The 26,464-nt window shown below is 40.8% G+C and overlaps 2 protein-coding genes across 4 annotated transcripts; one reads left to right on the forward strand and one right to left on the reverse strand.

Annotated features, from left to right (window-relative positions):
* The first annotated feature begins 7,068 nt into the window (after positions 1-7,068).
* Positions 7,069-12,026, forward strand: RPS27L (ribosomal protein S27 like). Its single transcript, XM_082322516.1, has 4 exons — positions 7,069-7,210; positions 7,741-7,849; positions 10,258-10,368; positions 11,464-12,026. The coding sequence occupies exons 1-4, from the start codon at positions 7,205-7,207 to the stop codon at positions 11,490-11,492; spliced, it is 255 nt and encodes an 84-aa protein (XP_082178642.1). The 5' UTR covers positions 7,069-7,204; the 3' UTR covers positions 11,493-12,026.
* Positions 12,027-12,626: 600 nt separating this feature from the next.
* LACTB (lactamase beta) lies at positions 12,627-25,681 on the reverse strand (the record flags this gene model as incomplete). Of its 3 annotated transcripts, XR_014229284.1 has the most annotated exons (7): positions 16,004-16,092; positions 16,696-16,883; positions 18,522-18,687; positions 21,173-21,518; positions 21,888-22,078; positions 24,342-24,408; positions 25,424-25,681. XR_014229284.1 is itself a non-coding variant. In XM_082322517.1 (6 exons), the coding sequence occupies 6 exons, from the start codon at positions 25,679-25,681 to the stop codon at positions 15,561-15,563; spliced, it is 1,560 nt and encodes a 519-aa protein (XP_082178643.1). In that variant the 3' UTR covers positions 12,627-15,560. The 3 variants fall into 3 exon arrangements, 2 of the variants coding, with proteins under 2 accessions (XP_082178643.1, XP_082178644.1); XM_082322517.1 differs by lacking the exon at positions 16,696-16,883 and having other exon boundaries at positions 12,627-16,092; XM_082322518.1 differs by lacking the exons at positions 16,696-16,883; positions 18,522-18,687 and having other exon boundaries at positions 15,918-16,092.
* Between the last annotated feature and the right edge of the window lie 783 nt (positions 25,682-26,464).

Below are 26,464 nucleotides of genomic sequence, written 5' to 3' on the forward strand. Positions count from 1 at the left end.
ACTTACGGGCGGCAGCACCGCCCGCGTCACGGCGCGCCGGAAGCGCCCCGGGCCCGACGGGAGATGCAGGCTGCGGAGCGGGGCCCCTGCCGCCGGCCGGAGCCGCCTCGGGGAGCGCGGGGCGCTGCCGCCGTCTCTGAGCCTCTCCCAGCTGGGAGCCTTGGACGCGAAGGCTGCGGCCGGCGCGGCCGTCGGGCGCGGACGCCGCGCGCTGTGCAGCGGCCGCCTCGCTGGCGTCGCCGGCCCGCAGCGGCGAGAGCGCCCGGCCCCGGCCCCGCGTCTGCCTTCCCCTTCCCTGCCGTGCCGGGGACCCGGCAGGCAGCGCCTGGCCCCGGCGAGCCGAGCGCGCTGCCAGACACCTCTCTGGGTCTTCCCATGTGAACACAGATGTAATCTCTGAGTTTTGAAAACCTCCAGGCAGTGACGCCAAGGAGGTTAGCTCAAACCATTTGGTCTGAGAGCTTGCCTTCTTGGTGCTCGAAGGGCAGCAGGTGCAGGAGTTCTCTAGAGAGAACCACACGCGTCCTGAGTTTAATGACACTGGGAGAACTGCTATCACTGAGCGATCGGATGGCCTCATTCCACAAGGGACTGGGCTAGCTTCTCTTTGGAAACGAGCTAGATTTGTAAATAGAGTCATGTATTTATCTGCTCAAGTGACACAATAAATAATGGCATAATACCGCACATGACCAATAAGCATGGGTGAAGTGTGAGCGCATATGTGGCCTCAAATGTTACGTGTTGCTTTGGGAGTGTCAAGCAAGGAATAAACTTGTTCACACAACAGAAAAATTATTTTCACAGTCTCCAGTAGCACTAAAACCGTGGGTATTCTACAACCATGTGGCTGTTCTAGAGCACTTCGATAAACACTTTTCCTTGTCTTTTTCCACTGATGATTATCTCTGGGTGTGAGGCAGCCTCATTATATATTCATTATGCTGTGTTCCTCACAGGGTGTCACAAGGCACTATAAAAATAAATAGCATTACTGAAACACTTTAAAATGACAGCAAAGAGCTATTGCTTTAATTTAATTTTAAAATTGTAGCCTTTAGACAAGCTATAAACAGAAATCTCTTAACACTATAAATCACTACAACGGTTCTCACTTCCCTCTTAGGAAAACAAAGGAAAAAGAGCCATTTTCCCCAAATCATTCATTAAGGGATTGTCATCCTGCAAGGATGGGATTGGGGGGTGCAGATGTGATTCAACCGCCCCTAACAGCAGTCCAGAGATACCTGCTCACAAGTGTCTCCCACCTGCAGCCAGATCAATTACTTATAACCCAGCCTACAACTGTAAAAGCTCCTTTCTCACTTTTTTTTTGGTGTTAATTTGGCAAATATATATGCTGAGTTCTATACAGAATCAAACAAAATTAGTTTTGAATACTAAAGCTCTGTCATACGTGGTTAGCCTCCATATTCCAAGCACACAAAAAATCACTCCATGACATTAACCTACAATTTGATGGGTGAAATAGGGCTAAACTAGTCTAACGCCTGGCTACTGCTGTATTTGTGCAAAGTATTCTGAGGAATCACTCCAAACAAATACGTTCAGCCATTATAAACCTTGAAAAAGCAAAAGCTACTCTGCTCCCAGTTATCAATTATTCCAAATCTTCCTTGTTAAGGGTCTCAGTTTGGTGGTGTTCCTGGCCAATGATGTCTGTGATAACAAACCATCAAAAATCCAACGATAGATCTGATGTAAATCTCTGTACAAGGGGAATTCAGTAAGAGGTTGTCATGAATGCTAACGTACTAAATAAATTCAGTAAGAGCTTGCCATGAATGCTAATCCAGTTAATTGTATCAAAATGTAATTTTATATCATAGATGCTGTGTCATGATTCAAGTAAAAATTTAATTGTTTGTTTGATTGAGACCTCTGGGAGACCAGGATATCACCTGATAGAGCAGAATCAAGGCAGCTAAACAAGGATGGGGGGAATTGCTGGTTCTTTTTTTTTTTTTTTTTTTTTTTACACACTTGGAGATCTCTGCCCAGTTCAGGGTGGAACTTGGAAACACAGCTGCTTGGTTCATTTTTGTACTGTATAATCAGCAGTTGAGCGGTTTAGTTGTTGTTAAGATGGGTTGTTACAATAATTATTATAAGATTTAAGTTTATAAATGATAATGGCAACCTTCAATGGCATTGAAGCAGTCAAACCAAATTGGTTAATTATTTCAGACTAGCATGAATAATCAGATTATAGGAAAGATGCAAATGAAAAACTGATCTCTGAAGCATTTCCCTGTATCTGTATTTTCAGAGACGTGAGTTGCTATGTACTGTAATTATGGCCATACTGAAGATTACTACACAATCGTATTTCAGCATTGAAGAGAGTAATTCTGGGGTTAATATTCACTCTTGAGTTTTATGGAACAAATAGGCTTCCATATGTCTCTGGAGCAATATGTTTGCGATTGCCATCTGTTACTCAAGAGTAGTTTTATAGAAAAATAATGCAAATTACTTCCCTCTTTAATTACACTGGTGCTTTGCAATATTGCGTTCTGTTCTGATTTGGAAAAGTGCCAGTTTGCCAGATTCAAGGGACAGATGTTTACTTAACCATGAACTTTAAAAACAAGATATAAAAATTGAGTTAGTTACATTTTTTTATTTTCTACAATATGGAAAAACTGTACTTGTACAATTGTATACCTTCCAATATGTTAGTAAAACTTTGAGGAGTACTGTCAAAGCTGTTAAGGCTCAATAACCAAGCCGCTACGATACCTGTTCCATGAAACTACTTTGAAGCCCAGTCTTTGTTATTGCACTAAATTGGAAAAGGCAACATTTGTTTTCTATTGCATTACAGTCAAATAGATCAACTACAATTAAACATTTAATTTTTTCTGACATGGGAGAACCACTGAGGGGAACACTGAACATGTAGGAAATAGAACATGTTTGATACTATGGTTTACCTTTTGTCACTACATAAAAGCAGACAGCACCGTAACAGTGTGATGCTGATTTGTACATTTCAAAAAAGTAGAATTTTAAAACCTTTTGCAACCCCTAAATGACCGCCCTAACAGTTTTGCCTGAATACCATGGTTGACTCATCCAATAAACAGATGTTGAGTCTCAACCAAGATACGGCAAAATTCAATTAGTCACTGAGGTGTGTGTAAAGTGCATCTGTTAAAGCACTCGGTTTAAGAAAGGCACTAATATGAATAGCAAAATGCAATTAGTCCCTCTATTCATATGCAATAAATTCAACAATCTTTACATAGACATTAAAAAACCCAGAAAATACTTGTGACTAGTTTACCAACACCTGCATTTTAAAGAATAAAACAGATTACATTGCTACTTCATTCCCACTCTCATTTTTACTTTCTCAAATGATAGACATCATTGCTTCTAGCTTTCAAAAATCCTTTTTTCCCCTCAGTTCAAAGGTGAGACCGGTTAAGTAAAAAGAGAACTGTGTGAAAGTCTGTCTTTAATCAAGCTCTTCTGTTCAATGCATATGCAATTGTAGAAAATTCTACATCTTAATTGTTTAAGTACAAGGTTTCAAAAAAACCAGTAGAGTTTAAAACATGTTGGTTGAACCAGGGTCCTGTTATTTTGGCACTAATTGGAATCCACAGGTCCAAGTCCTACAGAAGATATTCTTATGAGGCAGTCTTGCCCCGAATGACACCTAACCACAAATCATTAACATGAGCTTTGCTCCTCAGCTTTTGGACTCTGCTAGCTAATATAATAATATTTTTGATGTATATCTTTAACAACTCCGGTTTTGGCAGATGCCTCTGCAATTTATTACTGTTTGATGACCATCATGTGACACTCCTTTAAAAAAAAAGTCACTTATTCCCCAGTTCCAGTAAATATGTCTTTCACTGCAGGTAGATACTTCTATGCTCATTCTACACTTTGTCTTACTGCATTTGGTATGTTGATATGTCCTGCTTTTAAGTCCTAGTTTTAAGAAGATCAATGCATAGGTTTAATTTTTTTGGTCTTTACAAAGAACAGTACTATCCTTTACTCTAGTGATCTAAATGTATGAATTTTCCATATGTATATGCTGCAGAACTTTATATAGAAGAGGTTAAATCAAGTCATTATTGGAAAACAAAGACTTAAAATATGTATGTTCAATTCCAGAACGGAAAAGCACTGTAAGACTCTTATCTGTAAGTTCCATTAATTTCAAGGTTTGCTATTACAGTAGTGCTAAAAGTGGACCTTCTTCAAGCGTCAGTGGTAATCTAAACTATCTCAGCATAAGCATATTTAAACGAAATGACTACATGCCATGCTTTACACCGTTGATTTATAATCAATTAAAATTATAATACTTAATTCTGCCGTACAGGCAAAACCACAGGAAGACTGCATTCCAGATCAAACATACCGCTTGAAGTGAAGCTACTTATTTTGAGTGCAGCTTAGAGCTCTTTAGTGTATTGAAATCTAAACAGTCTTAATGATAGTACTAGAGAGACACCCATCCGCATCTTAGTATTCTAGACAAACCACTATAAGCATTATTAGGGTGACTTTGTTTTTTTAAGATCAGTCAGTACTTCCTCAGTGACCCAGGCAGTTTAAACAAGGTTTTGTAGTAACCCCCCCAAAAAGCCTGTATTCTCGCAACATCAGATAGCAAATCTAAGGACCCACCCAAACACAGCTGCAGAAGGCCACAAGTGGAGCAGAAGAGAGCAGCGCTGGGTGTCAGCGGGCTCCTGGCAGGGAGGGCTTGCTGGCTGACCAGCCCAGCAGGAGACCACCACAATGCCTGTCGTCAGAGACACAGATTCAGCTTTTAAACCGCAAGAGACTGCCACTCGCAATGCAGAAAAAAAACCCCAACTGTCATTATGTTGTTTTTAAACATCTCCAGATCAGCTTTTGGAAATTTTCTGTTGTCATTCTAGCAGACAGATAATGTTTCTTGTTCGTTTCTCTAAAATGAGATCAAAGTCTTTGTTTGCTGGGAGAAGGCTGGAAATGGGAAGTCCTTCTCTCAGACCTGAATCTCTCTCTGTCTGTGTAGGCCACGCCACTGTGGTTCGGACTGCATTTCTCTCCTCATTAACTCGCAACTTAAACTCAGTGCTGCGTTTCTGTTTTCTGAAGAGTATACTTTAAAGCTTTTTTTAGCTTCAATCATAAGATTGAAGGTAATGCATTAGAATTGACTCATTCAGCAGGTCACTGAACTACAAGCAGTTATGAAAAGGAAATGAATCTCCAAGTAAAACCAAAATAGAGAACTAAACAGAGGAATGTCCGAAACACATCCTGTTTTCAGATCATCCTGTGTGCCCCTCCTTCCACAGAAACCAATTTTTTAATGTAAACTGTGACGCTAAAGTTGTCCTCAAGCACTAGAGGCTCCTCGCAGGAAAGACATTTAAGCAGGGAACGCTAGGAGGAAGAGGTGAAGAAGGGCGGCACTTTAGAAGTTCTGGTTTTTTGTTGGTGGTGCCTTTTTTTTTTTTTTTTTACATTGTGAAGGTATTTTCTTAAACAAAGAAAAACAATTCTCCTTCAGATTCTGAATGAACAGGCTTAATAGATTCTCCCCTTTCCCTTCTGCTTGCAGATAAATACCATACATTTGAAAAGGACTGCAAGGTAATAGAAACAGCTAAGACTCAAGAACTGATTTCTGTGCTGTTAACTGTTTTATGTTCCTAACTTCTCAGGACAGCATGCAGAGGAAAGTGTGAGTCAGAGCCTTTCATATTAAATTCCCCATGATATAACAAGAAATACTTCCAAAATACCTCTATCTGTGTGTCACCACCACTCCAGCGCATAAGGAAAAAATGCTAACGTAGCATTACAATGTTACAAGACAATAGTTGCGATGGTGAGAAGAGGAAAACCAGTATAATGGCTTGGAGCACTACAACACATGGGTCTGTTCTTGCAGAATAACGTAGGGTTTTGGGGTGGGAAGAAAGTATTTTGAAAGTTGTGTACAGCGTCAGCACTGGAGAGGCCATCCCAGCTTTGAGAATATTGTTGTCGGAAAGATATGCCTCTATAAAACTTAAATCTTCGCTTGTGTTCAGGGCAAACTTTAAAAATAATTTTTGCTAAATGCATCAGTTCTCGCTTCAAAAAGGATGTGGCTCAGCACGCTGCCCACCGTACGTTTTGGAACTTTTCGTACGAAGCCATTTTCCTAAGGTCTATTTGTGCCACTTACTGGACTTCTAGTGAATTACACTTGTGCCGGGCTTGATTGAATTGACTCCAACAGTCTTTACAGATTATATTCGTGATTATTTTTATTGACTTATGGAAAAAACCACTCTTACTAAAAAAAATTAATGAAAAATGTTTTTTTTATTCCCACTATCTGCAATATTTTTGTTTCTCATAGGTTCTCTAAATCGGTTTAAACACATAAATGATAAGAGAAATTCTTCTGCATTTTTCTTTTTGACCAGGGTAGGAAACCGCAAAGGAATATGCACGTAGGTACAACTTCACGCCACGTGTCATTCGGTATGAAACGACACAGGGGCGACAATTTAGTCAGCATCTAATATAAAAGCAGATGGGACTTCTAGATTCCATTTATTACCTGAAAATACCCGTGTCATGTATAAATCTGTCGGAGGGGAAAGCGAGCAGATTTTTGGAAGAGAGAACTGCAGCCACCCCGGGACTCCGTCTTTCCCTGTGCTCCACCAGTTCCGAGGGGCCGGCAGAGGGCGCGTGGCGGCGCCGCCCTACCGCCAGCGCCGTCACAGGAGGTCGCGGGCCGCTTTTCCCTGCGCGTGCCATTCTGTCCGCGAGAAAGCAGCGGCGCCGCACCGTCACCTCGTACAAAAACCCTCTACAGGAGTTAACTGAACGCGCACGTACCCTCTGCACGGACTTCCTCACCGATTAACGGCAAACAGCTCAGGCTGCGTGCAGGGAACCGACAGGACGGCGCTGTGGCCACCCCCGCTCCGGACGGGCCGCTGCCCGCTCTCTGGAAGCCCGCCCGAAGGCGGGGCCCCGCCAGCCCCCGCCCCGCCCCGCCGGAACCCACCATAGACCCGAGTCCGCCGGGCGCCCAGAGCAGCTCGAGCTCCGCGCCGCCAGCGCGGCGCTGCCCTCGCGGCCGCCGGAAGCGCGCGGGGAAGGGGCGGGCCGGCGGCGGCGGCGCGGGGCGGCTCCGCGGCGCGGCTCCGCGGCAGACATGCCTGTGAGTTGTTTACCAGCGCCGGCCGGGCCGTTCCGCGGGGCGGAGACCGGGCCGGCGGCCGAGGGCCCGTCCCCGGGGGGCCGCTCCTGGCTGACGCCTGCCCTCGGGCCTCCTCGGGACGGGAGCCACCCCGGTACCGCGCTCCGCGGCCTTCGGGGCGGGACGGAGCGGACGCGCCCGTCTCCGGCCGCCGCCCCCCGAGGGACCGGGCGGCGCCGCGCCCCGTGCCCGGCGGGGACGGGCGGGCCAGCGCCGGCCGAGCGGGGAGCGGCTGCGGTCGCTCGGTCTTCCCGCCGCTCCCGCCTCGCTGGAGCGAGGTACCCCGGTACCTCGCCGGTTCCCCGCGGGCGGCTGCGAAGGCCCGAGAGGGGTCTCGCTGTCCCCGTCACCCTCCGCCCTGCCGGGGAGGGTGCCTCAGCGCTGCGGCCGTGCTCGGGAACAGACTGAAGGCGGCTTCGCGGCACCCAGTCTGTCCAAGGAGCCCGAGCGCCGTTTAACGTGCGGTGCCTCTTTCCTCTTGTCCTACCCAGCTGGCTAAAGACCTAGTGCATCCCTCCTTAGAGGACGAGAAGAGAAAGCACAAAAAGAAACGGCTTGTGCAGAGCCCAAACTCCTACTTTATGGATGTAAAATGTCCAGGTAAATATTTAAAATGTTTATCTGTTACAGAAGTAATAAAACTAATTTTGTATGCAGTTCATCTTTATAAGAGGTCTGGGTTTTTTTTGTTTTTTTTTTTTTTTTTTGTTTTTTTTTTTTTAATCTAAATGTGGTTTATCTGCTCTCTAGAGAAAAAAGTCTGTATATTGCTTTGGGTTTTTTTAACAATAAAAGTGTGTTCAACCTTTTTTCAAAAGTTAATTTAAGCAATCAGCTTTCTATTTTCTCTTCTGGAGGTCTGGCATGAGATTTTTTTGTTGTTGTTTTTCCTTTATGAAATCCTGGCAAGTAGGGAAAAAACCAAACCCCCAGATTTGCATGTATAAGAAGTAAGATAAAATGGATGCTTTAAAGCATTCATGGCACAAGTTTCAAACAGAAGACAACATTAGTTTCCTCTCTTTTTAAGTAACTTGGGTTGATTCTGGAAGAGCAACCAGAAAAACTTTCACAGGGATATACGCATGCATACTGGGACTTTACATAGAAAGTAAAACACATACAGCTGCCTTTTTCGCATGTTGCTATTAATACGTAAGCTGACATCTAGATCACATATACAGGGGTTATACTTAAGGTGTTGCCCATGTCCACTTTTCACAGATTTTCATTACTTTGGCTCAGAAACATCTGTATAACCAATTTCTCTTTTATGAACTAAACGATGGGATTTTCTAACACAATTACAGGAATATGCTCTACCAGTGAACAGCTTCTTTGATCAGCACAGCTACATCCATATCGAGGCACAGAAATTGTCAAGTGGTAACTTATCTCCTAGAAACTACTGCAGTACAAGAAGATTATAGCAGTAAGAAAATGCATAGACTTACTTACAATAGCGATCATCCTGACTAGAAGCAGGGAATTGTTGCTGTATTCAGATTTTCTTATTATCTTATTCTTTCTTAGTAGCTTAGATTTCTAAGAAGCTCCAAGACATTGTTTTCCATCTGAAAGTGAGGTAAATTTATTAAAACTGTTTGAAAGTAAAGTGCGGTTAGTTTTAAAAAATACATGGTTGAAGGCTAAGCCACTGATTTTTTTTTTTTTTTTTTTTTTTTTACTTTCTTCAAACTGGTGTACCTGCATGCATATACTAAGATATAGTTAAAGTCAACATAGGCCCATAGGTCATTGGTTATCTTCATTATTGTTGGATTAATTGGTTACTGAGTTTGAGGGATATACAGAGCAAACCAGGAGAGTTTCAATCGTGAGAGACTCCTAAGCACGAGGCACTGAAAATATCAGATGGCCTTATGCATCATTCAGTGTTGTTGGAAGTTGCCACCTGGTTACTGAAATGGATTGGGCTCCTTTCCCTGCAAAATCCACATAGTTAAAAACACATCAGCGTGGAAGTTCACATTCATGGTGGGAAAACAACATTTGCTATGGTTACATTTTAGCTGCTAGCAGTTTTTTGCAAACCAAGATTTATGCAGTTACTATTTGTGATTTAAACAAAGCAGGAATCTGTTATTCTGTCTAACAGGAGTTCTCTCTACCAACCAGTTCTCATCAGAGAGCTTTCTGAGGACCTTCCTCACAACATATATTCTGTCTCATCTTTCTGGTCCACACATGCTGAAAACGGAATCTATGCTCACCTTTATCTATTTGTCTTATTTTCTATATCCACAGCTAGATTAAATGCTTTACAACTTCTCTCTCTCCAAAAATTCCTCTTGGCTAATTAAAAATACTTTTCAAGGAAAAGAATGAAAGCAGTGAGAAGCCCTTTGTTTAAGGGCTCATGTACGAGAGTGATTTCATTCTTTCTTAAGTCATAGAATTTAGAAGCTGTAGACGAAGAGTTGCTGATGCCTCTTCTTGGATCTGGAATTAGTGAAGTTATTCTGTGCAAGTCTTCTCATTTAAATACGATGCTAGCTTTGTAGAATGCAACCAAGCACATGCCTTATGTGTACTAATTATTAAACAGAAAGCAAACACAGATTTGAACAGCAGTGTTTATATTCACAGCTGCCAGACTTTGTCAACAGCAATGTTCTACTAGTACAAGTTAAATATTTCTCTAGCTAGATGGGTTCTTCTGTTCAGCAGAGAATGCTAGTTCAGAACTCCTCGACTTTTTTGCAGGAGACATGCTACAGGGCTTGTCAGCCATCAGGCTGTGTTAATTTTCATATGGGGAGTCATAACAGTTTCAGTTAACTAACTTGCTTTCATATGCATGTTAGTAAAAGCAAGTACTTCACAATAACAATGTTTTGTTTTGTTTTACTTGGTATGCTGTGTAATGAAATACAGATCCATTTTTGGACCAGTGTGTTTAGAGTATCTGATTTGATTACACATACAATAAAAAAAAAATCATGCTAGAAGTACTCAACAGAAAGTTTAATACTGCTGTTTTCTAGGATGCTACAAGATCACCACTGTATTCAGCCATGCCCAGACAGTAGTTCTGTGTGTAGGATGCTCAACTGTCCTGTGTCAGCCTACTGGGGGGAAAGCCAGGCTCACAGAAGGTAAGGGGCAATGTTTAGCAGCCTAAACATTCCACTTACATAAATGCATTTATGTATTTATAGCCTGCAAATATTTTAGCTTTGATTTTGGAACTGATACTGGAACACTTATTTTGCAAATTGCTTAGAGTTGGCTAGTAAAAACATTGTTAATGGGCCCTGAATTGCCATTTTTTTTCTTCAGATTCTTGTTTTTAAATGGCTATACAGATATGCCAGGCAGCTAAGCAGCTCCATTGTGATCAAACACACTTGACTTTAGGTGCTTTGACTTGCCATTTCCTTTAGCCTACCTGTAATAAATACTGCCTATTTAATTCTGAGCTAAGTTTAGACCACTAAAAAGCACCATTGAAGGAGCAGGGTACTTTTGCCAGGCTAAAGCAATTCTGTGCCACTGCTAGTCGGTGGTGGCTTGCCTGTTTGTTTTTAAACAGTAGTACTGTAAGACGGTTCCCTGGCTCATGTTACTTAATCAAAATTTGTTTTGTATAAATTATAAGGGAACAAATAACCACTGATAATTATATAGAGATAACTGGTATAGCACCAGTATTTTGAAATGCAACCCAATGGCTGGGGTATATGAAAAACACCGGAACCACTTGGGCGTTTAAAAAAAATTAAAGAACAAATCCAGATTTTATTCATGTTTTGTTTAAAGGGCAAAAGGTAAATATATATGCAAATTACATACAGTAGTGCTTATACCATGTGCTACTATATGGATGTAGTTTATATGAGGACAGAATACCTAAAGTAAGGCTGTTGAGCAGTTGAAAAGGTATCAACGCTCCTTGCAGCTGTTTCAGTTCAGGGTTTGTATCACTAAGGGATAGAACAGTAGACTGAAATTTTAAAAGGCATCTGGAAGAAAAGAAATAGTACACCTTAGCCTTATTTTGAGTTATACAACAGCCATGTTGTTCTGGTTGAGTTAGAGAAGACTCAAAGTGCTAAATCTTCATGTCTTGTGGTAAATGAAGTTTAAATTTATTGCATCAGTTTTCCTACTTAGGTTGGGTGGGCAATTTTCCAAGGCAGTCTAACCATTTAAGGACTATTCATCTCTATTCTCATGTGATTTCTTTACAGGCTGTTCATTTAGAAGAAAGCAACACTGAACACTTCAGCATGTCATTTTGGATTTGTGTTCCTGAAAGCCTTACCAGTTTAAAAATGCCTGTTAATACAACAATGTAATTACGGTTGATTTTGTAAAAATTACATGCTACTGCTGACTAATGAGCTGGAATCTCTTTTTCAATAAATGAAGTACAAGTTTTTCCTGCAAGTTTGCAGACAACTGAGCTGTATTTTTATAATTTTGCTTTTAAACAGTGTATTGTTAATTCGGTGGTGTCACTTAACATAAAAACCTTGGACTTGCTGCATCCTTCCCCTCGCTGCATCCTTCCTCTCATTAATCATCAACTACATCAGTGTAATGCATATGGTGACAGAAATTGCTGTAAGAATGCATTTTGTATGCTTTATTACTGCAGCTACCCTAACTGCAAGGGCTGCAAAGGCTAGGCAGATTTTAAATGGCTCATTTGCTTTTAACATTACTTTAAGTCCCTGCTTTCAACATTGCTTTAAGTCCCTTTACCATGTTGAGTAATGCGGCAATTAATAAAAATATAAAGTTACTCACTTATGTTCAGGTGTTTTTCTGGAATGCATGGATTTTTCCCTCCCTCTAATCTGGTCTCGAAACTGCATTTGGTATTCTATACTGAGATTTCTATACAAAAAAAAAAAAAAAAAAAAAAAAAGGAAAGGAGCCTTTTGCAAAACACTGAAAGCATTCAGTATAGAGAAGGCATATGGTATATAAGCAACCTCAAGTCAGCAAACTACACTAGCAGCTGTGAATGGTATCCAGTCATTAAAAAAAAAATAGTAGAGCAAAACCATGCATATTTTCAGTATTAAATACTGACATTAAATAATTACCTTTTTGCAATAAGGAAACAGGTTTTAGTTAGTTTTTAAAAGCCATCCCTTTCTAAATGGCTGTTAAAAGTGGGTATTTTTTTTTTAAACCAGGAAAAAACATTCAAAGTCTTACACGTACCTTATTTTACTAAATAATATCTCAAGTTATGTATCAACATCTCTTTCAAAGTATCAGATGTCTTGGTGAGCTAATTATTGTTGGGAATTTCTATTTAACCTGTATTCTTTTTATGACTTTTAAAACTTGCATGTTTCTAGTCGATTAAAAAAAAAAAAAAACAACCCCAAACCTGATATTACAATTCATTGCATTTGCAAGCTGTTTTATTTCAGTTAATTCAAACAGTGAACACTTATAATTACCAGATACAAAAAGTAGGTGTCTGATACAGAAATAGATGCACCAATTTAGTATACATGCCTTTTAAGAAAAGTACAGTTTTATGTCAGTGCCATACTGTGTTTTCACAATAAAGGTTAATTTAAGAGCAAGTTTATCATGAAAGCTGCTCTTAACTGACCAGTTTCCCACACTTAATGCCAGTCCATCAAATAACTGGTTTCAGAACAAAAATCAAAGTAGCAATATTAATTCACTTGTGACCTGAATACATGTGCTGAGGCCAGATTGATTACTAGTCTCCCATATCTCTGCCTTCTCTTCCTCCACCCACCCATGAGGTAAGAACTCATGATTAAGTGAATACCAAATCAGAGAAAGTCAGTGACCCACTTTGTTTCAGTACTGGAAGATGAAATTTAGACATCATAGCATCTCCAATACTGTACATGTGACAACAGAGGGTTTTTTTAAAAGCCTGAAGTTACGGGAGAGACAGTATAAAGAACATGGTATGCATACAAAAAGTTGGTGGCTAAACATAGTCTATGAGGGGAGTGAGACACTGTCATTAATATCTTGGTGTTAGAAATGCCTTAGACACTTCTTACCATTATTCACTTTCATACCTACTTCAACTATTGACGTTTATTAGTGTTTCGTCATATGCAGACAAGCATAATGGTAAGCCTACGCCTTCTACATTCTGAGTCTTCGTCTAAACCCAAACACAATGGTCAGTGAGTGAAACTTGTTTTCTCTCAAGTATGCAAAATGGTTTTCAAGGACAATAAATACCATTTGCAAAACAGATGCATCATACAAGAAAAGTATGTTATAAATCCTAAAATAACAGTGTTACTTTTCAGATTTTCTGTATTTAAAACATTGTATTTGGTCTATTTCGATTCATGTATTCTTCAAGATGAAAACAACTCAGAACTACTTACTCTTGTTCCCTATGTAAAACAGGCAATGACTTCTGCTCCTGCATGTTTACCCACCTAGCAGGTGCTCATGACTGAAAAAAAAAAAATGTTGCTATTGTAGATGACGCTCATCTCCAGTACTTCTGTATTTACTGGAACTGTCAAACAATAACAGAGACTTCAGTGGAAGAGTAGATAATTTATTGCCTGACCAAATGAAAGTTTGTTCAGAAAAGTTCTCTCTTGTCTCTACTGATTTGATATTCTTGAGATAAAGACAACCCATTATTACTGAATAAAAAAGTGAAGTTTTGGTGAGTGAACCAGAAAACCCAAGCAAATAGTTTAGGTGTAAGCTTTTACTGTTTTAAGGCACAAGAATGATTATAATTGTGAAGAGTACTAAATCAGTCCTACTAGCTTCAATTAAAAATGTAGGTAAAACACTGACACCTCAAAATACTATATTTCCTGGTTTGTCAGTCTTAAGTAATAAGCGTTATCATAGGCTTTCTGGGAACAGACATGACAGCATGTTGTTTCATCACAGGGCAGGTAACAACTATGACGTTAATACTAAAAGCACTATCTCGGGAAAGAGGCAGGTAAGAGTATCTTCCGCTAGCTGTTATCCAAGACATCTTGCTCCTTAAATTCAGAGAAGCAGAGCTGCTAAACAGTGCAGGACATAAGTATTCAAACCTTTCCTGAAGGATATTTTGTTTTGTCTTAGCCTGGAAATACTGTCTGATGTAACTGGAGGGGAAGTGGCATGGGGGTAAATCTTGGAGATCATGGAGATCTTCCATGTCATTATGGAATATATAAAATTAACATATTCAGATGTTATTGTATTTCTACAGTAAAATGGAAGATTAGAAAATGCTTTTGTGGAACTCTTATCACAATGTCTTGCTCAACCTTGTGCAAAAGTCACTCCTTGAGGCAGGTCTCCAAATGGAAAAAAGGATGGTTTTTAAATAAAAAAAAAACTCTCCAAGTCTCTGAGACTTCTACTACCGGCTTCAAGAATAGGTTTTAAATTCTATTGAGTTATTTCAGTTCCTAATTCCTATATGTAAAGGAATACCTACATTACAGAAATCAGTGCCACTTCTGGCTACCAAAGTTAGCATTCAAAAACAATGAGACAGTTTGACAGCTCACCATGTTGTGCTATTCAGGCATACTTGACTGTGGAAATAATACCCTTATTTCACAGTAAACTAGTTTCACACATTCTCTGTGTCCAATAAAAATGGAAGAGAGGACATCTAAATAACAAAAAGACTTTTACTTACATTACTCTAGCTTCATTCTTTTCTAATTCTTAACAACCCACAGCTCTGACAAAAGCATACTTCTGGTATAAATCTGCATTCTGGAGGTAGCTTCAAGATTGGGGTTTTGCTGGGGTTTTTTGCTTTTTAAGCAAGTAAGAAAAGTGCTATGTGAAAATATAAAAATCATCAGTAAAACCATTTTTCTTTAAAAAAGTAATACTGAACAGTTTTGGCAGACTGGAACCGTGAGAATAATGAATTACATCTTCGTGTGCTGAAATCAAGACGTGAAATTTTCCAAAATTTTAACATTTAAGATAGCTAATTTGTTGTTGTATTTCTCAGTGCAAGAAACCAATGCTAGTTTTTTTTAGTATTGGACAAGTGCTTGACTGGATGAGAAAAAAACCCTGCTAATATAATGATAATTTACACAGGTACTACAGGAAGTCAAATTTGACTGTTACATTCTCCTTTTCTGTAAGTTAGGAACTTCCCTGAGAGATGAATTCCAGTTACACATAAGTTTAGCACCACTAGCAGAATTAAGTGATTTTTGATGCTTTTTCTTCACATATTCTTAGTGATCTCAAAGTCCAATTACGACCTTCTCCGTTTGTTTTTCATGTTTCAGTACAGTGAATTCAGTTACACGTATCTCTTTTTTAAATCTATATATTATGCCCATTTTTCTTTATCAAATTCCCTTGCAATCTTTAAGGCAGTGCTGTTGAGCGAAACTGATTGCATATTACAGATAATACTAACAATTACTCCTCTAGGTGGTGCCACTAGCCCAGTATCTATAGCTTCAGAGTCCAGCTCTTCAGGTAGAATTAGGAGGACACTGCTTGCCCCCACTGCACCACCGGTATGAGATGCATAGTGTCTCTGCTGTCTGCAACAGCCATATTGTTGTTTCTTCTCTACTACAGCCCAAGCCATCGCGTATTTACCATCCCTGTCCCACGATACTTCGGTTTTTGGCACTGGGGTCCACATCATTGCAACTGTGTCTGGTTTGAGGTACCCAGGAAGAAGTTTGCCGTTAGTGTTTTTAAATTGTCCGGCTTGATAACTGTATAACAAGGCATTTCCAAATTTCAGAAGGTCACCTACTGACGACAGAAAGCCACCACCAGCCCATTTGTAAGAGTTGTCCACATACGGTGCGTTTACCAGCCGTCCCTTTTTGTTGTAAACATAACACCTAGAATTCAAGAAAATTCAACATGTCATTCTCAGATATTATGCACAACTATTTTAAGCTGCCCTACCTTGAAAGGGTAAACTGAACATGTATTAGCTTGTTCTCACCAAAACGTTAGAATTTTAAAAAATATTTTTTTTCTAAACTATATTTCTTGCAGAAAAATAAACAAGAGATTCAGACAGGAAAACAACAATTAAGGTGACTTCTTAGGTTAGAAGCTTAGTATCAGTAAAAGTACTAATCCTTCTACTTACTCTTGGGATATAGAAAGAGTAAAGCCAATATACAAATAAGAGATGTGACAGAAATCTATAGATCAGCCAGCACAGGATTTTTCTTAAATCTCTGCACTAAGGTGTTTAAGGAAGCGGAATCCTAAAACTACCCCACGATTATCAGACACTGAGCTGAAATTTCACTGAAGTCTTAGGTGACTGCTCTGAGACAGTAGTTTCCATTTATGATTTATTTCCCCCCACCACCCCATTACAGTTGCCATATACTACGACAACTGAATATTCTGTAACTACTAAGACAAGTGAGAAGCATGAAAGAGTCTTGCAAAACCTGTCATTAAAGTACAAATTAGAAACTACCAACCAGAATTGCAGAACGAACTATCAGGAACAACACAACAGGAGTGCAGACTGAATTATGCTTTTGAAAGAAACAGTCCAATCATGACTGGATTCATTTCATACAACATATGAAAAGGAATGTTGAATAACTATATAATCTGATGAGTTTCAGCCTTTGGCCTTTAGACCACAAGAGGTCCATGTGGAGAGCTGTGAAAAGGAACCACCAAAAAAAAAAAAAAAAAGGGTGGGTGGGCAGGGCAAGTCCACTATCAAACAGTACAGATACATTCCCTATCTAGTCTGCACTTAAATTGGAAAACTTTCAGGGAACTTCTGAAAGCCATAATACTGAAAATCAGAAGGTGAAGCAAAGGAAGAGAGACGAATGGAACCAAGACTACCATTAACTCTGCCAGTGACTTGATTATCTCAGTGTCCCTATAGTCAGCTTTTTGATCACAACAAAACCTATTACAAAGATGCTGAAATGCTTGACTTACACCTCTAAAAGACGTAGAATGGGAATTTTTAAACATTTTAATGTCAGTGAAATATAGTATAACCAAACTGTTAAAACAAATCACAACACGTCGATATGTTCTAGTTTGAGGCACCAAGCTAGCTATTTCTGGAAGCAAAACCATCACATTAGCATCTCAGTTTTGCTTAATAATAAGTAGCCCATAAAAAAAACTCCAAAACATTGTCTGTCCCAATTCTTTCATCCCTACCATATTTCAGTTTATAAAAGGTTTAATATACAGATATATATTTACAAGAACTTGACTGTAGAAGTTGATAATTTATAAGAACATCACTAGCATCCAGATCTACAGCCAGAAGAGCCTCTGAAAATTTGGAAGCAAAATAAATACCAGCACAAAGCATCTTGGAATACAGCACTAAAGCTATCCCTAAAATGTTACAAACTGCTTTGTGTGTGTGTGTATGTACACACACACAAACACACACACACATGCAGGCACTTTAAATATACACTTACATGTAAGTACTATAAACCTTGGATTCAACATGTTCATCACCATTTTCATTTTTTGAGAGCATTTTAGAAGCCAAACTTTTAATAAGTTTGAGTCTCATTTTCATGAGACTTTTTCCATAACCTGCCTTTGTGATTCAGTTAGAATTCTTCTCTTGCACCAAAATTTAACAGGTGAGTCAATGAATCAATTTCAGAGCCCAGACAGGTAGGTCAATAAAATAAAGACTGAAGAGAAAGACAAGAATTAACTTATCCACTATACTGGAATGGATTATCCATAAATTTCTCTGTTGTTCTGTTTGTTTGTTTGTTTTGTGTTTTTTTTTTTAAGTTAATAAAAATAAATCAATTGGTAAAGCATGTTCTGTGTTAAACAGAATTTCAATTCTGGTTAAAATTGATGCTACAATTTCATTTATTACAACCTTGTGCTATTGTGAGACTATTACAATTCCACGGAACTCTTAGCAAGTCAGTATATTAAGCAAACCAAGGTAACTATATATTCTAACATAATCTCCTAGTTACTCCTTTATTTTACTCTATTTACACGGCTTATTTGTACCCAAAATAAATGCAAACTACAAAGTCACCCCTGCCACTCCCTCCCATATATACTCTTATAACAGGAAATAATTATTTCCTATTCTGCAATTTTACATGCCAATTACAGAACCAATACCATAACGTTGACATAAAGTCAGTTACACAACTAACTTTTATATAACATAACCCATTTCATTTAGGAGCGGGGGGGGGGGGCAGGAAATGCACACATTCTTAATTAAGTTGGCTTAATAAAGATAGAAAGAGCAACAATTGGGGGGGGTGTAGAAGTTTACCTTGCTCTGTTATATACCATTGCTTCATTGTCATCTAGTACTGTTGATAGCATATCCAAATCACGAAACATTTTTAGCATATAATCTGTAAATTTTTGTCCTGAAACTCTCTCCACAACAGCGCTTAAGAGAGTAAAGCCATATGTTGAATACAAGAACTGACTACCTTGAAGAAACACAATGAGAAAGGGGAAAAAAAGAAGTTAGCCTCATGATGCTTAAATGGAATCGAAAGGATAAAATTTTAGTAATCACATATGCAAATAAAACTATATATAGCAACAAATAATCAATTAGAAGACCCACCCACCCACCTCCATTTTAATATGATGTGAATCACGAGCTTATGCTACTGGACCCTAGGAATTTCTGTACAGCAGCAGACACAGATGCTTGCTAAGTGCAGGTAGCTCTGAGAACAGTGCTAAAAAAAATTTCAAGGACCTGCACGTACAGCCAGGTTTCATGCCAAGATGTGAAGACTGACATTTAACATCATTTCTACAAGATTTTCCATACTAGTTCTAAAAAGGATGCCTGGATTTGGAAAGCTGAAGCAAACCATAAAATTACTTCTTAAGAGATGCTCACCTACTGCGACTTGTGTGTCTGTACCCTAGAGATGGAAAAACAAGGGAAGTACTCGCTTGCTGTGGTTTAACACCGGTCAGCAACTAAGCACCACACAGCCGCTCACTCACCCCGACCCCTGGCAGTGGGATGGGGGAGAGAATCACAGGGTGGGGTGGAGTAAAACCCGTGGGCTGAGGTAAAGACAGTTTAATGGGACAGCAGAGGAAGATAATAAATAATAATAATAATAATAATAATAATAATAATAATAATAATAATAATAATTATTATCATTAATTATTATTAATTATATTAATAATATTATTAATAATAATAATTATTAATAATTATTAATTATTAATAATTATATATAATTAATATATAAATATTATTATATATAAATATTATTTAATATATAATTAGTATATAATTAATATATAATATTATTAATATTATTGATATTAATAATTTATTATTATTATTATTATTATTATTATTATTATTATTATTATTATTATTATTATTATTATTATTATACAAAACAAGTGATGCACATTTCAATTGCTCACCACCCGCCGACCAATGCCCTGCCCATCCCCGGGCAGCAATTGCCGCCCGTGCCAACTCCCCCAGCTTATATACTGAGCATGACATCATATGGTATGGAACAGCCCTTTGGCCAGTCTGGGTCAGCTGTCCTGGCTGTGCCCCCTCCCAGCTTCTTATGCACCTGGCAGAGCATGGGAAGCTAAAAAGTCCTTGACTCGTGTAAGCACTACTTAGCAACAACTAAAATACCAGCATACCATCAACACTATTCTCACACTAAATCCAAAACACAGCACTATAACCAGCTACTAGGAAGAAAACTAACTCTATCCCAGCCAAAATCAGGATATTGCTCAAGGTTTTCAAAGGACTCGATCACTTTTATCGTGGTGTTTCTAGTTCTAGTTTTCTAGTTCTAGAATATCCTGAAAGATTATATGAACACTAACATGCATACTATTTAAGACAATATAATTTATTTACAAAACATTTCATCTTTTTAAATCTCATTCTTGCACTGATGCCTTTTACGAAACATCTACATATCAAGCAACTGCTGAACTGCCTACAGTCAAGACAGATCTCTTGCTTGAAATGGTTCCTAGAACTCTCCAAGATAGTAAGTGGTTAACTTCTCCCCCTTCCTACCCCTCTCCCCTTAAATGCACATTATTTACTCTTTATCAGCAATGTGTATCATTTGCCTGTTAACCTAACTCATTGAGAACTTACACCTGAAGTTCCTCAAAGTCCTCTCTAAAATTAACTTAAATAATTCCAACAATAAATAACCTCAACAATTCTGTGATTCTCTGGTCTTTCTGTAGAATTTTTTAGCTCTGGTTTAGTGCCTCACTAATACTTTTTGCTTTGGGTTCATATCTAGGCCCACAGCATGAATACAGCAAGTTGGTATCCACTTACAAAATACTTTGTAGGTACAAATTTGTTACCAAAACTATAATCTGCTTTAGCATTTATAAACTCAGTAACTGGTACATTTCATAGCACTCACTGCATTACTTAGAGCTCCTGGGAGAAAAGTCTTATTTCTACCTGAGGTCCCACTTTCTCTTCTCCCCTGCATTATCTGGGACTCTTTGTATTACCTTTTAAGTCTTGGCTACATCACATTTTGAACTTCCTCGATTATGGTGCAGATGCACCATTAGAAGGTACCTATACAAGCATAATTCTTTAAGTCAGTAGATTGGTAAAGGTATCTATACAATACTGTTATCTAGAATTGAACAGATAAAATCCTGATCAGTTCAGTCTTCAAAAGTTACGTCAGTTTTAAGACAAGTACATGACCAGATGGTTTGTGCAGAACAGCCCAAATACTTCTCTGCTGAGCTTTTAATGGGGCACAAGAATAAAAAAAAGGGGAGGGAGCAGAACAAAACACCCCCCCTCCACACACACAAACACTCTTTACTGGACTCTACTATCCTCACTGCATGTAAAACAATCCAAAACAAAAATTTCACCAGAAGAGCACATTTTGGTCTAAACGAGTAGAAACTCACCTGGTTTAAAGAATAAAGGATCATTTTTAAATATCTTCAGTGATTCAATCACGCTTTCAAATTTTTCCTTCAAATAATACTCTTCTTGCTCAAATTCCTTGTCTCTCCTGCCAGGTTTTGAATTTCGGCTTTTTACCTCACCTTCGTGTTCTTTCCTCGGTTTGACAGAATCACTCTTTTCAATCCCTTTGCCTTCTTTTTCTTTTTGTTCTTTATCCTGATAGGGTTTTGTCAGTTTAAACGCTCTGTTTGCCTTTTCCTTTTCTTCCTTTACTTTTGTAATATCTTTTTCATAGTGACGAATCCCACTCAAGTGTGAAACTAACAGTCTTGTAGTAATAGCGACCTAGGTAGCAAGGACAATATTTAAATGTGAGCACTCTTCATTAAAGATATGATGCACACTAAATCACCAGAAAAGTAAAATTCAACATGACGAGGAAGAGACAAAGATATAAGACCTTTTAAATATCGTGTATTAAACCCAGTTAAAATATATACATACTTATGTGCACACTACACACTTGATATAAAACTGAAGATCCAAATTTCCAGCATTGCTTTTTGCTTTTTCGAGCAGCAAACATCAGTATTTGTCTAAAAGATTTTTGGTGTTTTACAGGAATAGGTCCAGATACAGGGACCTGTACACATATGGCTGTGCGATGACAGGAATGAAAATCCAAAAAAGTGTTACCAATAAACAATTACATACCTTTTCACCCTCGTAGACTTTTTCTGGAAATTCAGGGACATACTTCTGCACTGGAGCATCTAAATCCAGTTTCCCCTCTTCCCACAATTTAGCAACAGCCATCATTGTAAGACACTTGCTAATACTAGCAATTCGCATGATCGTCTCTGGCTTACATACTACACGATTCTCTACATCAGCATAACCCAAACCTTTAAGAAAATAAAAACACTGTGGTAAATATTTTGCACAGAGACATGCTGAATTAATTATTTGCAATGAACTAGATTTACTGGCTCTTTAAAATGTTTTTCCTCTAGCTAAACCAGGACATAAAGCATTGGACTATCCCTGCTCCTGCTTCAGTTAAGTTAATAACATTTTAATGTAGTAGGAACAGTTAATCAAAGCCCATTATATGGCCAATGGCATCCCAAGTTACTGATTAAGACTACAAAACAAACCTAATGATAAATGAGCTTGAAAATTAAGCCAAAATTTATGCTCCTGAGGTCAAATATTCAATGTAGAAAAACTAAAGAGACCAAAATCTAGACTGTAAAATAACTGACCAATGGTCACAAATTTTATTGTTCCGAATCAATGGTTGAAACAGTAAAGGGTCTTATTTTACCGATACAGAAATTGAGAAATAACTCACAAACCCACAGCAATTACCTAAGCCGTAAAGCTTCACAAAACAGTTATGTTTCAACATCACTCAGCATGACTTTTATTTAAAGACAGCTTAATAGTCTCCATACCAGTGTTTTCCTATGTCACCAACCCACAAGTCTAATAGCAAGAACTGGAATTAATAAAGCATTATCAAGCTCCCATACTAGTCTTCAGTTTGAGCTAGGTTTGAAGAAACTGTGCAAGTGATGTGGCAGCATAAAAAGCTATGAAATGCAGTAATGACATATTTGCAGTTTTCAGTACAAGCAAGGCCTGCAAGCAATGCACGTCTGTCTGTATAAAACTGTAGTCTGAGAATGAACTACTCAGAAAAAAAAACCTTGCCAAAATACAAGAAATAAAACAGATGACATGTCAGTTGCCCAAGATCCTTTCTTTTATGTAAAGTTGCTACTCAAGTGCTTGCATGGTGCTTGTGAACACAGATGCTGTACCCATCAGTGAAAATACCTTCCAAATCTCAAATCACTCCCATCAGTTTAGCAAGAAAGCAGGTTTAGTACCATGGTCACAGAATGCATGCAACTTACACCTGTTCCTATTTTTTCCCCCCATGAAGAAGGGAGGAGGACAACAAAATGAGCCAGATGCCTACTAGAGCAATGCTACCCACCTCCCAGCTGCCTTACTCAAGGCAATGTTGTTCTTTATATCCATATGCAGCAGGGTACAGAAAGCTCTGCCATGGTTTATGCTCCCACATGTAGTTGTCTTGCTACTGGATCTGGCAGTCCTGATGATAAACCACAACCCTGGCACTAGTTCCCTCAGGCACTTTCCTGCATGTCAAGGAAGTGATTCTGCTGAAGTCTTATCTTCTGCTTTGATTGCTAGGTAATTTGAGACCAGAAAAAGCTATCCGATTTGAGAAAGTTTGTGATTAAGTTTCTAGCACAATTTTCTTATTAGGCCACATTACAAAAGGTATCAGAGGCTCTCCAACTCACTTCTGTCATGATGAAAGAGAAATGAAAACCTATAATCAGCTGTATACATATATAAAAGTTAATGCAACAACAGACTATCAGAAAAAAGTTAGCAACAATCTTACTTACAAACTTTTTTTTTTTTCAAATTCTGTAACACATTAATGAAATACGTTGCCATCCACTACTACCATTTAAGTTGTCCAAAAAAACCAAAATGCATTATGAAAATATTTCTGAAAAAAAGACACACAGTTTGGTGTTTTTTTTAAATAAACATCAAATGCCTACATGGTATGAGCAGTACTAACAGACTGTATTTAAAACTAAGCTGTGTAACTAGAAAAATCACTTGCAATTTCTGGAAGGATGACACCTGTTAAATCTCAGTACCTTCTCAGTAAAAATCTATACCTCAGCCCACAAATGGGAGACAGATCACCAAATGTGAGCCATTCTTACTCTGACTATTAAGTAAGTTCCTGTGGGGAGAACAGTTCTTTACCTCCTATATACAATTCTACCAGACCACTGTACAGCTGTATGCCTAGAGTGTAAGAAAATTCAAAGACCGATCTGACAAATTAATGAAAGAAAGGTTCTTAAACATAACTATTGAGATACACGGGCACATTCAGGAAGTTAATGAATTATCAATTCCTGGAAATTATTGAAGTTTACCAAGGAAAGTATCACTTCACACTCCCTAGGTACCTGTTTCTGGCCACTGTCCACAGACGGGACATCAAGTGGATGCAATCCCAGACTGATAAGTGTGTCCGAATTGTTCGTTTTTAAAACGTTCATTGCTTCCCAACAGCATGCACAACTACTACTCCCACATACCAACCTTCTGACCAGACTTCCTTTCCATCTACAGAGACTCCAACTAGTATACCTGGGATTCCTGCTTCATCCTGTCAAAAAAATGGACAGAAGACATTAAGAAGGATCTTTACAGTTAAAAAACACCTGCTCCCAAACCCTAAAAAAGCAAAACCAATCCTACAAATGCACCTGCATATTGGTGTCACATTACAGTTGAAATTTTGTTAAATACTAGTTGGGCTGAACTGGTATAAACTGCTTTCGAAAAGCTGACATTTTAATCCAGCAACTGGGAAAAATATACCTAACAACAACAATAATAATTTAAATAAAATAATTTATTTAATAATTAAATTAGCAATCGGGGCATGCAAGAAAAACTGAATAGAAACAAAACATTACAGAATTAACATGCAACACGCAAACTGCATCATCTATTAGCAAGGAGAATTTCAAAGGAGCTTCAGTCAGATTTTCAAAGTAACTACAACGTGCTTTTTAAACACCCCCCGGCCCGCCTCTCTCCTTCCCACAGCCTTTAAGGCCCTCCCGTGTTCCCAGACGCCCCATCCTACACCGTACTTCCACCAGCTCCCCGCATCGAGCTCTGCCCGGCCTGAGCTTCCCAAGGACCGACAGCCTTCCCTGACGCGACATTCAGAAGAAAAATAATGACGTTCCGTGAGACGGCGCCGTGACGTTCAGCGATTCACCTGCGATCGCGAGCGGGAGCCCCGCGACGCCCCGCCGCAGCTGCGGGCCGGGCCGAGGCCCCGAGCGCCCGCGGCGGGGCAGGACGGGGCGGGCCGCGGCAGCGGCTCCTCAGGTGAGGGCCGGCGGCTCGGGGGGAGCCCCGGAGCTCGGCAGGGTTCGCCCCCCTCCTCCAGGCGCGGGGCGGCTCCTCACAGCGCGGCGCCCAAAAAACGCTCCCCCGCCCCCCCCCCCCCCCCCCAACGCTTGGCCGAAATCTCTTGCAGCGACCGCGAAGTCCGCGGGAAGGAGATACGAGCCCACCTCCCCCCTCACGGAGGCGAGGGCCGGTTCGCACAGCGCCAGACACGGGGTGAGACCCCCGGCTCCCCTTCAGCCCCGCTCGCTCAGCACCTTAATCCTCCGCAGCAGGTCCCTGCTCCTCTCGATGGCCGCGCCGAAGCCCCGAGGGGGCGGCAGCGGACTCGCCTCCGCCTCCTGCCCGCCGTCAGCCTCACAGCCCGCCGGCGTCGGTACCTTCACCCCCAGCGCCAGCCCCAGCGCCAGCCCCCAGCCCCAGGGCCGCGCCCCGGCAGCGCCGCCCCCTCGCCGGGGCGCCGGGGGCCGCCCGGGGGCCGCCGCGCGCCGCAGGGCCCGCGCCAGGCCGTACATGGCTGCGCCGCGCCGCGCCGCCTCGGCACCGCCTCACCGAGCGCCCGCCAGGCAGCTCCAGCCGCTCCCGAGCGCTCGCTCGGCCGAGCTCCGAGCCAATCGAGCGAGGGCAGCCGCTCGTCTCGCGGCGCAGCGTGGCTCCGCGCCCGGTGGCGGCGGGGCCGGGGCCGGGGCCGGGGCCGGGGCCGGGGCCGGGGCCGGGGCCGGGGCCGGGGAGGCAGGCGCGGCCTCGGAGCCGCTGGGGGCGAGCGGAGCCCCAGCAGGGCCTGGCAGGCCGGGCTGCGCTTCCCGGCGCCCCGCGGCGCCTCTCCTGAGGGGCGGCGGCGGGAGGCTCCCGGCACGCCGGCCTCGGGAAGCGGCGGCGAGGCGGAGAGCGCAGCCCGCCCTTCCGCAGACCGGATTGACCGCGGGGGGAACACGGGCTCCACCCGGCGAGCCGCCGGCCGCTGCCGTGGCCCGCGCCCCGCCCCGTAACTGCCCGCTGCACAGCAAATGGTTGCAGGGTCGAATGAAAAAAGCCTGCGGCTGAGTGTACGGCAGGCAGCAGCCAAGCAGGGCAAGGCGGGGAACACCAAGATAAAACCTTTTAGCTGCAAGATGAGCGCATTTCATCTACATTAGTCAGGAATTACTTACAAACGTTGAATTTTCCAACGCTGGTTTTAGAGTCAAGCTCCAGCCTAGAGCAGTGCCGATGGCACAGCAAGCATTTGCTCACAGGAATAATTTTTCCATGTAGTTGCTCTCCTTATACAGAGCCTACAGAGAGACGACAATGCCCTC

Source organism: Platalea leucorodia (genome assembly GCF_965183815.1).
Source record: "Platalea leucorodia genome assembly, chromosome: 9".
NCBI classification, from domain to species: Eukaryota; Metazoa; Chordata; class Aves; order Pelecaniformes; family Threskiornithidae; genus Platalea; species Platalea leucorodia.

Excerpts from the sequence above, each read along its gene's own strand:
- RPS27L (XM_082322516.1), top strand. Across the intron at positions 7,850-10,257 it reads TATGGATGTAAAATGTCCAG|GATGCTACAAGATCACCACT; the intron begins GTAAATATTTAA and ends GCTGTTTTCTAG. Across the intron at positions 10,369-11,463 it reads GAAAGCCAGGCTCACAGAAG|GCTGTTCATTTAGAAGAAAG; the intron begins GTAAGGGGCAAT and ends ATTTCTTTACAG.